This window comes from Martes martes, assembly GCF_963455335.1.
Source record: "Martes martes genome assembly, chromosome: 3".
NCBI classification, from domain to species: Eukaryota; Metazoa; Chordata; class Mammalia; order Carnivora; family Mustelidae; genus Martes; species Martes martes.
The window spans coordinates 125,109,566-125,126,001 of record NC_137890.1 but is presented as its reverse complement, the minus strand read 5'-3'; the positions used below and the strand labels follow the sequence as shown (position 1 = coordinate 125,126,001).

General features: G+C 38.2%; 1 protein-coding gene across 1 annotated transcript in view; it reads left to right on the top strand.

The window, feature by feature from the left end:
- The first annotated feature begins 1,073 nt into the window (after nucleotides 1-1,073).
- Nucleotides 1,074-16,436, top strand: part of MTX2 (metaxin 2) — a 75,639-nt gene continuing 60,276 nt past the window's right edge. Inside the window, exon 1 of the mRNA XM_080798090.1 lies at nucleotides 1,074-1,312. Coding sequence (XP_080654216.1) covers nucleotides 1,273-1,312 — 40 coding nt within the window. The 5' untranslated portion in view covers nucleotides 1,074-1,272. The remainder of the gene's footprint in view (nucleotides 1,313-16,436) is intronic.

Below are 16,436 nucleotides of genomic sequence, written 5' to 3'. Positions count from 1 at the left end.
TCCAGAAGCTGCAAAGAGTCAGGGAAAAGCTAGAGTCCTTAGGACTTCCAGCCTCTAAATTGGGAGAGAATAAATTTGTTGTTTTTAAGCCATTTAGTTTGTGGTAATCTGTTACGAATTTCTCAGCAGTGAAAGGGGGCCTTGGCTCACCAGATGATCTCTGAAGTCAGTTTCACTTATTTTATGCCTCTAATATTTTATGCCTCTAAATCTGTAACATATCCTTATGTTTCTTCAATTGTATGCTTGTATAAACTGTATAAAAAGTCACTTATGGATTTAATGTCTCCTCCTTTTCCTGCCCCTCTCACCCCCCACCCCCAAAGGGAGAAGTGTGTGAAACTTATTCTGCAAGATGAGCTTCTTTCCCGGTGTCCAGAATTGAAGGGCAAATTATTTCTCAGCTTAGGAGCTTCTCATGCCTCCTCTCTGCCAAACACCTTTGAATAAAGGAATAAACACTAATGTCTGTCCATGGACTAATCAACCTAGCAGTATAGAGAAACAGGAAATTCAACTCAGATTTGAATCTGGGCCTCATCATACTCCCTAAGGAGGCAGTTTAAACTTTCTAAGCCTGTTTCCTTATCCATAAAATGGCCATAACAATTGAGAAGATGACACGAAATAGAATGCTGTATACACTTTTTAAAGGGCTTGGTTTAAAAATATTACTTGCTGGGGCGCAGGGGTGGCTCAGGCGGTCAAGCGCCCCACTGAGGTCATGATCTCAGTATTGTGAGATCCAGCCAGGCCCTTCCCTGGCTCTGCAGTAGGGAGTCTGCCCCTCCCCCAGCTCGGGTTCTCGCTCTCAAATAAAGAAAGAATTCTTTAAAAAGAAAAAAAAAACAACAACCCATAACTTGCTTAGAAAATTCTCGCTTACAGAAAGGATACTGAAAAACTCCATGATCCCTCTTTCCACCCCCAAGGCTGGAGACTAGAGCGAACGGGAACCAGGGACCCCACCCCCCGGCCGCGGAGCTGCCGCGATGAGATTAGGACTCGGGAACCCCTGCGCCAGGGGAGGAGCGCGCCGCTGACGCCAGCGGAAGTGCTCTCTCTCCACTGTCAGCTGCGCCGGAAGTTCCTGGCCAGGCCTGGCGGTAACCTTGGGGTTCTCACCGCTTCCACCGGCACCTAGGTGGGCTGTGCGAGTCCGAGTCTCAGCCTGGATCACGCCTCGTAGCAGCAGGAGACGCACGGGTTTCAGAAGAGAACGCCGAGGGCCGGCGGGTGTAGGAACCGCGGGCGCAGGGCCGCCCAGCAGACATGTCTCTAGTGGCGGAAGCCTTCGTCTCGCAGATCGCAGGTAGCGCGCGTGGCCTCGGGCTGCGGGTGGAGGCGGGGCCGGCGCGGGGTAGTCGCGGGGTAGTCGCGGGGAACAGCGTGGAGCTTAGGGCTGCAGCTTTGCCTTTTTTGGCATTAGGTGCTGAACCCAGGCCTGGGGATAGAGGCGGGCACGGATTACCAGCCTCATCTCACGGGGAGTGAGGGGGAGACACTTAGCCAAGGTCACATCGGAGGGGCAGTAATACCGTCTTCCCTCTCTTGGGAGTACTTTGTGCTGTTGGGTCCCGAGGAGCTAGGGTGCGTGGAGGAGGCCCTGAGTTCGTATGGGGGGGCGTGGCCACAAGGGACAGGTACTACAAGGCTGAGAGTGGCGGTGGCCTCGGTCGTGGGATCTGACGTTTAAGGTGATTGTCGTAAATGAGTTGCCCTTGTTACCTGATGCCATGTAAGGACCACCGAAGTTCTTGCTTCCTCTCCAAGCAACATAGTATTGCTATTTGCTAGATCTGTAGGAATCGCCGAAAAGTCTCTCAGTCTCGGTATACTTTTTAGAAAAAACTTTGATTTGATGAACTGAACGTGGCTGATGTAACTAGATTTCTCTTTTCGAATTATTTACCATAGTGAAAGAAATTAAATATTGTTGAGGAAGTGAGGAGAGTAGACATAGGTATTGTAGGTGTAGGTTGATGGGTAATAGCTAATCTTTAAATGGAGTTAATCTTAATTTCTTGCAGGATTTTCAACATGAGTAAAGAGACAGTTACCAGGACAAATAGGTACATTTGAAATAAAGTAGTATTTTGGAAATGGAAAAGTACTGAATGTGTAATAAAATTTGCCAAAATGTTTTTCGTAGCACTGCATTTGTGTGAACGTACATTTCTTTTCTTTTTTTTTTTTCTTCTTTTCACTTAAATACATTGTTTCTGGACGAGAGAGAAGCTCTCACTAGATTATAAGCTTCATGAAAGTAGGGATCTACTTGTTTTGGCCCACATTAAATCCGGAACACCTGTTAGTTGGTGCTCAATAAATATTTGTGACCTGAATCAATGAATAATCTTGAGATTTCAAACAGTGATTATTTCTGTTTATGTTAAAAGTTAGATCGTTCACTTAGGGGTGCCTGGGTGACTCAGTGGTTGAGCCTCGCATTGGACTCCCTGCTCAGCAGGGAGCCTGCTTCACCCCCCTCTCTCTGCCTGCCTCTGCGCCTACTTGTGATCTCTCTCTCTCTGGCAAATAAATAAATAAAATCTTAAAAAAGTTAGATCATTGATTTAATTTCCATTTCTGCTATGTTAAAAAAAATCAAATATTTCACCATTGTATGCTGCTTTTGGTATACTGTATGCATATGTCCCAAAGTGTGATTTCTTTTAAAGCAAAAATGATAAATGTCTTTTAAAAAACTTTTTGACAAGTTTGGAATTTTATTTCAGTTAGTGAAATTTAAGAATTCCTAGGAATTTTATTTGTGTGCCATCTTGGCTATTTGTAATTTATTACTCTAGAAGGAGGCATTTAAAGATGAATAATTCAATAGGTGTTGTTGGGACAACTTCTAAGTTATAACACCATAAGAATAAATTCCAAATGAGTTGAAGATCTAGATGTAAAATAAGGACAAAACCAAATTGTAATAAAATAATTACGAGAAAATACAGGCGATTGTTTAATCTTGGGTAGCAGAGGAGGCCTAAGCAAGACACAGAATCTAAAGTCCCTGAGAGAAAAAATTAGCAGATTTGATTGCAGAAAAATTTAAAAAGCTTTACATGATAAAACATAAGTTTCCACAAAAATTAATGAAAAAGACAACAGGATCAAGAGTAAAGGATAGGAACAAGCAATTCACAAATAGGGAAGTGCAGGTGGACAATGAACACATGAAAAGATGCTGTCACTAAAAGTAGACAAAGTTTTCCATTTAGTCAAATGGGCAAAAGTGAATATGAAATTTTCCAGAACTGACAAGGATATGGGGGAAAACATCTATCCTCAAACTGCTGGTGAGTCTAAATTATTACTGCTTTTTGAGAACTTAATATAGTAATATTAATTAAAATACTATCCTTTAACCAAGAAACTTTTCAGGGAATTTATCTGATAGAAATACCATTAGAAGTACCTTTATTTCTTATGCTCCACAAATAAGTGAAACCATATGATAATTGACTCTCTCTGCTTGACTTATTTCACTCAGCATAATCTCTTCCAGTCCCGTCCATGTTGATACAAAAGTTGGGTATTCATCCTTTCTGATGGAGGCGTAATACTCCATAGTATGTATGGACCACATCTTTCTTATCCATTCATCCGTTGAAGGGCATCTTGGTTCTTCCCACAGTTTGGCGACTGTGGAGCATGAGAAATAATACGGAGGACACGGAGATGGAGAGGAGAAGGGAGTTGGGGGGAATTGGAGGGGGAGACGAACCATGAGAGACTGTGGACCTGAAAAACAATCTGAGGGTTTTGGAGGGGCGGGGGGTGGGAGGTTGGGTGAGCCTGGTGGTGGGTATTATGGAGGGCATGTATTGCATGGAGCACTGGGTGTGGTGCATAAACAATGAATTCTGGAACACTGAAAAGAAATTTAAAAAATAAATAAAAATTAAAAAAAAATCCCAAATGGAAAAAAAAAATGTTAAAGGGAATTCTTTAAATGAAATAGAAGGGTACTAATTAGTAACAATAAAACATTTGGAAGTATAACTTTACAGGTAAAAATAAACTTATAAGAAAGTTCAGAATAATCTAATGTAAAGGTGGCGAGTTAATCATTTGTAAGCTAGTATGAAGTCTAAAAGACAAAAATAGTAAAAAAAAAATATAATTTGTTAAGGAATACAAAGATAAATAAGGTGTATATTGTGACATCAAAAACATAAAAGTTTGAGAGAAGGGTAAAAGTATATAGTTTTAGAATATGTTAAAACTGAAGTTTTAATGAATTAAAATAGACTGTTTTTATAAAAAAATAACAAAACAAACAAACAAAAGAACCATTATTTAAAGCAATATATAGCAGTATTCATTATATCATTAATTTTAGTATTAAAAAACCACAGATGTTCTAAATATATGTCAAATTATAGAATGCCCACATTATTACAAATAATAGAAATGTTAAATATTTTGGCTTGAAATTTATGATTACCTTAAGTAAAAACAAGTTATAGGATAATATATATACTGTATGAACCCATTGTTATTAAATAAATCCTATATAAACTTGTATATGTTTAAGCAAAGAAAAATAGAATATTCAACTCATTTTAACTAGTAATTTCAGAGTAATAAGGGTAGGGAGTTGGTGGAGGGTAGAGTAACTACATTTCTGAATTATTCAAATTGTTACAGTGAGAATATTTTACTTGTGTAGTTTACATGATTATAATTAAAGAAATTTAAAAGATTGTATTTGGGCAAGCAGTGAAATAAGGGGTGACTAAAATAACAATTTATATGAAACATGTTTGATTTACAAGTGACTATGAGTGTGACTCAGATCAAGCAACTATGCAGAGTGTTTTATTTCTGACAGTAATTTGATTTTCTTGGAAGAGGTCAGCCTCAAGAGATTAGATATTTGTATTTATATAGTCCTGTTATAAATACAACAAATAATTGTGAATTGGTTTTTGTAGTTGAGCGCTCTCATTTTTAGCGTATCGCTTATTATTTTTCCTTTGAGTGGTTGTGAGCCAACACACTCACATTTCTTTAGAAATGTGATATTTAGAAACATTTAAAGGCGTGTTGTATCTCTCTGTGATATTCTTGAGAGCCCGTCTTTTAGGAAGACCTCTCTGAACTCGAAGGGAACTATTTTTGTCTCGTTACTACCAGTGTATTCGCCACCAAAATCCCGCAGTTCTTACTCCTTACTGTACCTTAGTGGCTTACTCTCTTTATCTCCACTGCTGTTTCCTTAGTTCAGGACTTCTTCATTTCTCGCTTGGATTACTGTAGTAGTGTCTGAATTGATTTCCATGTGTCTAGTCTGGCCTCTTTCTAATACAGTCTCCACACTGCAAGCCTCAGTGGGCTTTTGTTTATGTTATTTTATTATTATTTTTCTAAAATGCAAACGTGACTCCTCTTTCAACATCTTCATTAGTTCAGAACTGTCACATGGTGCATAAGATCTGTCTTAAGTTAGTCCATCTCTTCAGCCTCATCTCTCGTCATTGTTAAATTCTCACTTTCCTAAACTGTTTTTGTAGAGTTCATCTTTGGCACATAGTGTCCTCTTAAGGGACAAACAAGAGTTTGCACATTTTAACCTGTATGTCTCACATTTTGTCCTGTCAAATGAGAACTGGTTCTTTTTCTCTTTTTTTTCTGGTAGTAATTATGATACGTGGCCATTGTAGATAATAAAGTAATCCAAAAGAATCTGAAGAATAAAACAGCAATCACCTAAAATCTAACATGTAGATTAGGACTTTAAAGTTTCATCATCATCATTAAAACTTTGGTGAGCAGAGCTGACTTGTTCTCTGCCCCTAAATTAAAAAAAAAAAAACCACATAAATAATACAAAATGTACATACTTTTTTGTAACCTGTTTTGTCCTATAACATTGAGATGTGTTTCCTTGTCTAATGGAGGTACACATCATCATTTGCAGTGGTTACATAGTATTTCATTGTAATGAAGAAATCATAATTTATTTATCTAATCTTATTTTGGTGGGTATTTAGTGTGTTACATTAGTTCAACCAGAGAAGCAGAAACTGGAGGATCTTGACCTCTAGCTCTAGCTTTGTATCTATGTCTCCACACACACACACCCACACACACACCCACCACCACCCACACACACACACACACCCACCACACACACAGACACGGAATTGGCTTGTGCTGTTGTGGGGGTTGGCCAACCAAGGACCACGTCCACAGAGTAGGCAGCCAGGAAGGGGAGATCGAGGAGGAAAAGGAAGAGGAAGAGGCACATGTAGCAGGTGCTGCTTGCAGTGTATGAACTCATAGGCCCTCTGTTAAAAAAAACCTCCAACAGATTAAATCTGGCACACCCAGGATAATCTCCCTTTAGATGAATGTAAAGTCAACTCATTAGGGACTTCATTTATATCAGCAAAATCCCTTCACAGCAACATCTAAATTACTGTTTGGATAACTGGGAGAAGGTATTTGTGAGCTACAAAATGGCTGTTGCTTCTCTTGTCCTCCCAGAGCCTGCTAGAGAATGTCCCTGTAGCTCACTATAACCAGAAACAGGAGAAAGGGAATTCTGGCAGCTGTAGTTCAGTCTAGCCAAGTTGATGGATCCTAAAGCCATCCCTGGTATATATTATTTTTCTCTGATGTGAGCAGTGCTTTCATAGACATATTTGTGGATCTACTGCATAGTTTCTTTCATAAATTTCTTAAAGTGGAAGAGGATTTTGAGTTGTTTTTGTTATTTAATAATATGTAAAGGAAGGGTAAATTGTGATTTTGAATTTTCTTTTTAATTTTTGAATTAATAGCTTGGATCTTTAGATGATGATATGCTTGATTTAGAACTTTGAAGAGGGATAAAAATAATCCTGAGTATTGAATCATTAAAAATATTTTTTTTATGATTTTATTTATTTTTTTGACAGAGAGGGACACAGAGAGGGAGTAGGAGAGGGAGAAGCAGGGTTCCTGCTGCGCAGGGAGCCCGATGCAGGCTTGATCCCAGAACCCTGGGATCACAACCCAAGCCGAAGGCAGATGCTTAACGACTGAGCCACCCAGGCGCTCCCAAAAAACCCATTTTATTTATTTTAATAGTAACCCATTTTTGATATTTTAATAATAACCCATTATTTATTGTCAGGGAGAGAGAGCACAAGCAGGGGGAGTGGCAGAGGCAGAGAGAGAAGCAGACTCCCTGTTGAGCAAGGAGCCCGATGTAGGATCCCAAGATGCTGAGATCATGACCTGAGCGAAAAGCAGCCGCTTAACTGACTGAGCCACTCAGGCGCTCTCAAAATTTTTTATAACAGCCTGTGTGTTTTAAATTTTCATTTGCTTGTGTGTGTGTGTGTGTGTGTGTGTGTGTGTGTGTTCTAATGGCAAGGTTTTCCAGGACATTACATGAGATTTTTATTTATCTTTTAAATTTTTTACCGTCACTGGGGTATGTATCCTAGGGGAGGGTGGAATATCCCCATTTGGGTTGTGTGAGCACATGTGGAGCAGTCACTGTAGCCAGAAAGGATGGGGTACTGTGGTGGATAGGGTTGACCCCCTTGCTTATCCCTGTGTTGGGAGTAGCTCCAGGCTCTAGGGCTCCACAGAGCCCCCAGAAACACACAAAAGGAGAGAGAGGTGTTGAGCACCAAACAGCAGAAATCTCCCACAGTGTCAATCACTTTTTTTTTTGTTTTGTTTTGCTTTTATTTTTAAGTATTCTCTATACCCATCATGGGGCCCAAACATCCAGTCCCTGAGATCAAGAGTCACCTGGTCCTCTGACTGAGCCAGCCAGGTGCCCATCAGTCATTTCTTTCACCTTGCTTTTACACTTCTGGTGGACTGTGGAGTAAGTCAGACCTGGCTACTTACTAAATATGTGATCTTTATTTTATTTGTAAAATGGCGAAGATAATTTTATATATTTTAAAGATGATGAGAAAAGATACTAGTGCTTAGCCTTGTGTCTGACACACTGTAAGCACTCCATAAGTATTCATTAATGTCATTTTTAGCTGTTTACCTTGTTAGTTTTTCTCTTTTACCACTCCCTAATGGAGTGACTGGTGGTCTGTTTATTAGACATTGCCAAAATGTTTTAGCCTTAAAACTTAGCTGATAATTATCTAGTTATTGATAATAAGAGTAAGCATCTCTTTTCGAGCCACTATTCTAGATGATTTAGATATATAATCGCTAATATTAACAATTTGATCCTGCTTGATAGATATTATTCTTCTTTTATAGGTGAGGAAATTGAAGCTTAGGTAATAGAACATAAAGGTTAGGAACCGGGCCATAGGAGTAAGACAAAACTGAGTTCTAAGTTCAGCTCTGCCTCTTGTTCTGTGATTTTGGGCAGACTTTCTGGGCCACAGTTTCCTTATTTGTAAAAGTGGTAATATGTTTTATAACGTGTTTCATGCATCTAGTTTACTGGTACGTGGTAGTTTCTGTTACAACTTTCATTGCCTGAGAGCCTTTGAGGATGTTATATTTGTAATTTTATTCTTTTGCTATTTTGGACAGCAAAAGTCCAAAAGTGTCTTGATTTCTAGTAACTCTATACCATTTTTCTGAATGACCTTATTACTTCCCCAGTACCTTGCTATACTTGAAGCATATCAGTTAATTTCGTCATACTGTAATTATTAATCTTCTGAAATCAGTACAATATCTGTTCTGTTCTTTATTTAGAAGCTCAGTAAACTATATAAAGCGTAAAAAAAAAAGACTTGCAATATTTCATTTATCTCATTGTGGGCATGTGGGTGCTTAATTATTTAAATTTATTAATAATGTCATTCTAGGAGTAGCATTAATTTATATTATGATCTGAAAAAGTAGTTTTATGGGTTCCATGGAACCTGTATATAAGCATCTTGAAAGTATTATCACAATAGGCATGTTTGGGGCACCTGGGTGGCTTAGCGGGTTAAAGCCTCTGCCTTCGGCTCAGGTCATGATCTCAGGGTCCTGGGATGAGCCCCGTGTAGGGCTCTCTGCTCAGCAGGGAGCCTGCTTCCCTTCCGCTCTCTCTGCCTGCTTCTCTGCCTACTTGTGATCTCTGTCTGTCAAATGAATAAATAAAATCTTTAAAAAAAAAAGGCATGTTTATAACATTTTGTTTTTTTATCATCAATAAAGTATTTTTTATTTCATCCCTCTTCCATGTTAAGTACTAGGAAATGTAGACTTTATTTATTTATTAGAGAGAGAGAGAGCGAGAGAGAGAGACTTACTTATTTAAGAAAGAGAGCATGGGGTGGGGAAGGGCGGGGCAGAGAGAAAGGGAGAGAGAGAGAGAATCTTAATCATCCTTGCATTTAGCACAGGTCGGGGCTCAGTCTCGTAGTCCTGAGATCATGACCTGAGCCAAAATCAAGAGTCAGACATTTAACTCATGGAGCCAGCTGGGCGCCCCGGAAATGTGGACTTTAAAAGCAGTTCGGAAGAGTACCAGAAGCTCAAAGAAGTGGAAAACATAGTTTAAAAGTCCTTTGTAAAATAGAAGTGATGCTATTGCTCACAAGGTTTATTGAGAACGCAGAGAGTGATAGAGCTATTATATCTGAAAGAGCTCTTATATCCGCATGCCTGACTATCTAATGATGATGATTGTAGCAGAGAATTGAAAAAATACAATGCAGGAGGCGCCTGGGTGGCCCAGTGGGTTAAGCCTCTACCTTCGGCGCAGGTCATGATCTCAGGTTGCTGGGATCGAGTCCCGCATCAGGCTCTCTGCTTAGGGGGGAGCCTGCTTCCCTCTCTCTCTCTTGCCTGCCTCTCTGCCAACTTGTGAGCTGTCCCTGTCAAATAAATAAATAAAATCTTTAAAAAAAGAGAAAAAATTAAAAAAAAAAGAAAAAAGAAAAAATACAGTGCATTCAATTCTTGTTCTTGAAAATAAAGATATATTGTTTGTTTTACTTAGTATTCTGAGGATTCTCCAGGATTGAGGAAGGCACTGAGGAATTATTGAGAAGTTACTGAACTGGCCATCACATTCAGAGAATATTCTTTCGTTTATATTTGTCATGTGAATGGTCTCATACTGTTGTGCTTATCACTTGGCACATGTAAAGGGGATATCGAAGGGGCAGATGGAAAAGCAAAGCCAAAGATAAAATAGATTCTACTTCAGAGTAAAGGCAACGTACAATTTATTGAGAGCAGTGTGGCTTATTTTATTTTATCATACTTAAATTTGTGAATAGGTTGGAAACTGAATTCTCAGAGGCAGCGTTTTGTTGCCTTTTAAAAAACTTTGATATGCTGCCTTTTAAAAAACTTTCAAATCAGAAAAATTTGAGTTTCTGATCTTGAAGTAGTCCATAGTTAATCATAATGTGAGTTTTAATTTTCTTTTATGCTTTATTAACACTCCATACTCTGAAATGACATGATTTTTAGCTTTTAATGTAAAATATTTGGTGATGGGTATCCCATAAAGATTTGCTAGTCTTATTTCTGTGAAGACTTTTGAGTTATTAACGTTAGCTCAAGCCTTCCACATTTGAGTGAAAATTGAAAGAAAATATCATCAAACTTATTTAACATTTTTCAAACGTTTTTGAAATTTCTTGATAAGCAGTTATCAGATGGACTGAAGATACCAAATGGAGATGAGCTATTAAATTAAGGCTTCTCATTTTTTGTTCAAAGACAGAAATTATAATATTCAGCAAATGCAGTTACAGACATTTATGTGTAGAAGTATTTGCCTTGCCAGTAAGAGAAATGCATGTTTTAATTTTTTATTGCTTTGTAAATGATCCCTCTATTCTTGAACACTCTTCTTATTTTTGTACGCTCTATAAATGAATCATGGTTTTGAACTTTTCTACATCAGTAATAAAAATGAAATTTGATTGGTTAGTGATAAAGAGGTTTCTTTTCATAAAAGCAATCATTTTGTCATGGCAATTCCCATTAACTGTAACTGTGTTAGCAAAATAGAAACCGTAAAAAGCATTTCATTGTACTTATACACTTAGCTGTGTTTTTGTGCTGATTATATATTTTTATCTTTAAGAACTTTTAAAAGCCAAAGAAGTTTCTTCATGGCTTAATCCGCATTTGGATTTTCAAAAAAGTTTGTTGGGTATATATATTCCAGGGGATAAGTATCCTTAGATATTGTCTTGGAATTGGCCCCATGTCATATTCTATTACCTGGACAAACTAGAACACTGACTAGAACTTCATACAAATAAATTGTATCATTTGTTAGACAGGAAGAGGGGCTTAATTATTCCAGCATTTATTTCTGTAAGCTAATATTGGCAGCTGATGCTTTAATGATTTGGCCTTTTGTTGACCTCCTTTTCTTTTGATCATTAGTCTTTACATTATAGAGGAATGTTTTGGCATCATGAATGATAAGCTTCTGATTTTTTTATTTGATAAATTTGAAAAAGATGTGTTAATAAGAATGTAAAAATAAAAGCTACTTACTTTTTTTCATTAGACATTGATATAATTGTAATTTTTTTAAAAGATTTTATTTATTTACTTCACAGACAGAGATCACAAGTAGGCAGAGAGGCAGGCAGAGAGAAAAAGGGGAAAGCAGGCTACCTGCTGAGCAGAGAGCCCAACATGGGGCTCGATCCCGGGACCCTGAGACCATGATCTGAACTGAAGGCAGAGGCTTAACCCTCTGAGCCACCCAGGCACCCCATAATTGTAATTTTTACTGTCCATCAGTTTAACATCCTAGTTTGGCTAGTGGATGAGAACTGGTTATATAATGTTAACTATTTATGTGGTAATTTATATTTATTTCTTAGTTGAAACTGTAAATTCTTTTTTTTTTTTTGAGATTGTGAATTATTCTTTTTTCTTGTTTGAGAGAGAGAGAGAAAGCAAGCACAAGCAGGTTGGGGGGAAGGATAGAGGGAAAGGGAGAAGTAGACTCACCACTGAGCAGGTAGCCCGACCTACTGGGGCTGGATGCCAGGACACCAAGATCATGACCTGAGCTGAAAGCAGATGCTTAACTGACTGAGCCACTTGTGAATTAGTCTTGATGTATTTTCTTCTCAGACAGATTTCTTCTTCTTGTCATATATACTTGTACTGATTTTCCATACTGTCATTTTGTGGCTGTCTGGAAAAGGTAAAATAATTTTGATATTAAATATTTCAAAAGGTAGATAATGTTCTAGAAATGATAGAGTGCAGTTTAAAGGTACATGTAAAGTATTTCATTATTTACTGTTTTGGATTATCTTTGTATCATAGCTAAATGGCTTTACTGGTCTGCTTTTTATAAAAAGATTATAGTAAGCTTTGGGTTTAGCCAGCATAATTACATCATTTTTTTTCTTGGATTCTTTTTTTCCCTCATTTCCTGAATAATGTAGCAACTACCAACAGAAAAGAGTTTCTGATGGAGGTAAGCCATTGTAGTCACTGGGTTCCAAATTCTGGGGACTGGAGGTCAGGAAGCCGTGATGTGGTCAGGAAGTTGGAGAGTGAGATTTCAGGAAGGTATATTTCCTTCTAGAGGGAGGGTGGAAATGTCAAAATCTATGCCTGAAGCAGTAAATGGAATTTATAAATATAACATGGTCAGGAGTCAGTTTGGTAGCTGATTTAGATGGAATTCTGAAGCTTTACTCAAATGGTTTAATATTGAATTCTGTCTTTAATGATAGATCTGTGACTAACAGTAACTGTCGAAACTGTAACTGTTCAGTTACTGTTGTAATATACAGATCACACCATGACTTAGGGATGTGTAACAGCCATTTTATTATGTTCATGGATCCTGTGCATTAGTTCAGACAGATTACAGGAGAGATGGCTTGCTTCTACTTCACAATGTCTGGATCCTCACCTGGAAAGACTCTAAGGCTAGGGATCCAACAATGGAGGGCTGGAAACATCTGGAGGCATCTTCACTCACATGTCTAAGAATTGCTGACAAAGAACTCAGCTGTGGTTGTCTTCTGGAATATTCATATATGGCCTTTCCATGTGGCCTGGGCTTCTTGGAGCCTAGGAGCCTCCGACTAGTCAGACATTTTACTTAGTGCTCCAAAGGCATGTGTTCAAGCTACCAAAGGAGAAGATACATCACCTTTTATGACCTTGCCTTGGAAGTCTTGAAGCATCACTACTGCCATATTCTGTTGGTCACAACAGAGTTACAAGTCTGCCCAGATTCAAGGGGAGGGGATTTGACTTCACCTTTTAATGGGCGGATGGGGTAGGTGGGGGTGTTGGTGAGGTTCTAGAAGAACTTGTAGGGCAGGTTATATTGTTGTGGCCATTTTTAAGAATGTAATATGCCACAGTGGACAAGGTGGTAATATACTGGTGCAGAGGGGTCACCTGAGTCTGTTTTAATTAGATCTGGGAATGGAGTAGTCCCGTTTACATAGGTTCTAAACAAGATGGGGTGGATGAGAGGTGGGTGTAGGTAGAATGGTGTGTAAAGGTGGTAGGGTGTTACTGCACATTACAATATATTATCTGTGGAGCTCTCTAAAACAAGCCATGCCTGTATTGTAAGGCATTTCTCAAACCTCATGCTCACACTTGCACACTGTTTTTTCTCACCAAAAGCCTGTTACATGTGAAGGTTGAGGGCAGCTCTAGGACAAGTATATATATATATTATATATACAAATATTTTATATATATGTATATAAAATATGCAAATATAATATATATATTTTTAGATTTTTAAAAAAGTTTATTTGACAGAGAAATCACAAGTAGGCAGAGAGGAGGCAGGCAGATAGAGAGGGGGAAGCAGGCTCCCTGCTGAACAGAGAGCCTGATGCGGGGCTCGATCCCAGGACCCTGAGATCATGACCTGAGCCAAAAGCAGAGGCTTAACCCTCTGAGCCACCCAGGCACCCTAGGGCAAGTATATTTTTAAAATATTCCATAGATGATTGGGCTGTGCAACTCTTGTTAGGAACCATTAAACAATTTGGAGAGAAAGCGAGTTTATGAGTTTCCACTGTTCAATTTAGTACATATTATTGAGATGTTATCATTCCTTAATTTGCTTTGATGGTTTTATTTCCAGAGTTACAGGAATTTTTTGTGGTGAGATATCTTTCAGGCTTTAGATAGCAAAAGACCTACTTGATTTCCTACAGAATATATTTATTTGTTGATTACCTAATTTGTGCTAGGTCCTCTGCTAGGTGCTGAGTTACCTAGAAGAGTAAAACAATTCTTGCCTTTGATGAACTTACATTCTTTTGTAGGGCACATCCATTGAAATGGGTAATTTCAGTATAAAGTGGTGTATTTAATAGAAATGGTAATTTAGGAAGTGTTTACTGAGCACGTTTTGTCCCTTCTCAAACTGAATTGGGATGTTAGATTTTTAGTAAACATCTCAGCTCCTCTCCCTGTCCCTCACCTTCTCTGTGGCCCACTTCTGATTAATATTTTGGACCAGTTCCGATTTTATCTCTTCTTGTGCATTCCTTCTTGTCTTCCTCAGGCAGAATATGTACTTTTGGTTTGACACTAATGTTAATAGTAATTACTGATATATTCTGTAAGCTAGAGACTGTATAAGGCACTTACATGATTTATCAAATTTTATTCTTCCAACAGCCTTACAAGGTAGGTAATATTTCCCCTTTTCACAGGTGAAGTAATTGAGGCAAGAGTAGGTTAAGCAACTTGGTGAAGATCACTCCGATAAAAAAGCTGTAGAGTTAGGAGGGGAACTCAGATATGTCTGACTTTAAGACCTATGTTTTTCCCTACACTAACTATATTCGTTACTGCATTAAAACAATTTTTAAAAAAGATTTTATTTATTTATTTTAGCAGCGGAGAGAGAGAGAGCGTGTATCTGTGCACATGGGGGAGGGGAGTGGAGGGGCAAAGGGGGAGAGAGAGGGAGACAAGCTGACTCTGAGCTGAACGACTCTGAGTGTGGAGCCTGTCACGGGGCTTGACCTCAGAACCCTGAGATCATGACCTGAGCTTAAACCAAGGGTTGAATGCTTGATGGACTGAGCCAATCAGGTGCCCTCACTTATCTAGTCTAAGTGGTTATATGTATCTCAGTCACTTGTTCTTCTCTCCCCAACCCCTTCTCCATGCTCTGTTCTCCCTTACCCACTCAACAAAGTTAGACCCTAGAGAGCAGTGATAGTCTTATGTTCATATTTGTCTTTTCATCATCTTTTGGTAGTTTGGTAGTTTATAAAAACCTATGTTTGTTTAGTTAAATGCATTTCATATGTATTTTCCCTGTCTGGGGATTTTCTATCTCTGCACTCTTATTCATAAAGAGATTCTGTGATGGTTGGGCTATGTTATCTTTTTTCTTGGGTTTTGTTTGTTTGCTTGTTTTTGTATTTTGTTTTTGTTTTTGGGGAATCTTGCAGTTTTGCCAAGATTTTAGAAGGTATAATGACACATTAAATCCTCTGTAAGATCATTTGTTTCATGGCTAGCTGAAAGGAGTGAGGGAGGAGGAATGGAAAGGGGTTGGAAAGGAATGGTTACCTAGCTTGATGTGAGAGACTGAGTATATGGAGAGTACTGAGAGTAGTAAGCACATAGTAGATATTTAAAAACATAGGTACTATTACTACAGTGATTGTGTTTGATTTAAAGTAGTGGGAGAATTGTTCTTTAGTTTGAGGGACATCTATTTTCCATTTTCTAGGATTAGATTTGGGGAACTATTATACCTTGAGTATTAACATTGTTAACATTGTTGAGGTCTGATACCTGTGTGGGGTTGTTTGTCTTCTCTGATTTTTTTTTTTTTTGGCCAGAAATTGCCCTTTTCATCATAACCAGCTGTTTTTGTATAGTTCTGCTATTGGTCTCATACGCATCTCCATTTCTGAGAAAAGTTCAGACATGGTGTCAGTGTTTCTTCTTTATGAATTTCAGATTACCATTTTTTAGAAGAGAATGCAAATTTTGAATCCTGGCTACCAAGTTCGTATCTATTCATAATCACACGTAGTTGGCCTGCTTTCTATTGGAAATTAATGAAAAATGGCTGATTATGTTTATAATGTGACAAAGTCTAAATATGACCATTTGAGAAGATGATGTGTACTTACTAAGAAAGGATGTAGGATTTTAAATTTAACTTGTATTCACTTTAGCCTCAGTTAGTGGCTTGTTGTTGCTGTGAATTAGTTTTCTTGACCCTAGTTAACCTCCAGAAGTTTGTTAGTTTTATGAAATTGATCCTTAAATGCCATTTTGAAATTGATTTCCAGTTTCACATAGATAGGTTTAGGATGGCTCATGTCAAGTCTCATAATGACTAACTTAATTTTACTTTCCTTATTGATTACATCTAATGGGAAAACTATCATTTAACCACTTTGATTCCAAAAAAAGTGAGGGCTTCATTCATTAATCTTAAAGGCTTACTCTGGAACACTGTAAAATTGCAACATGCCACTAAGACATGCTTTAAAACATGGCTT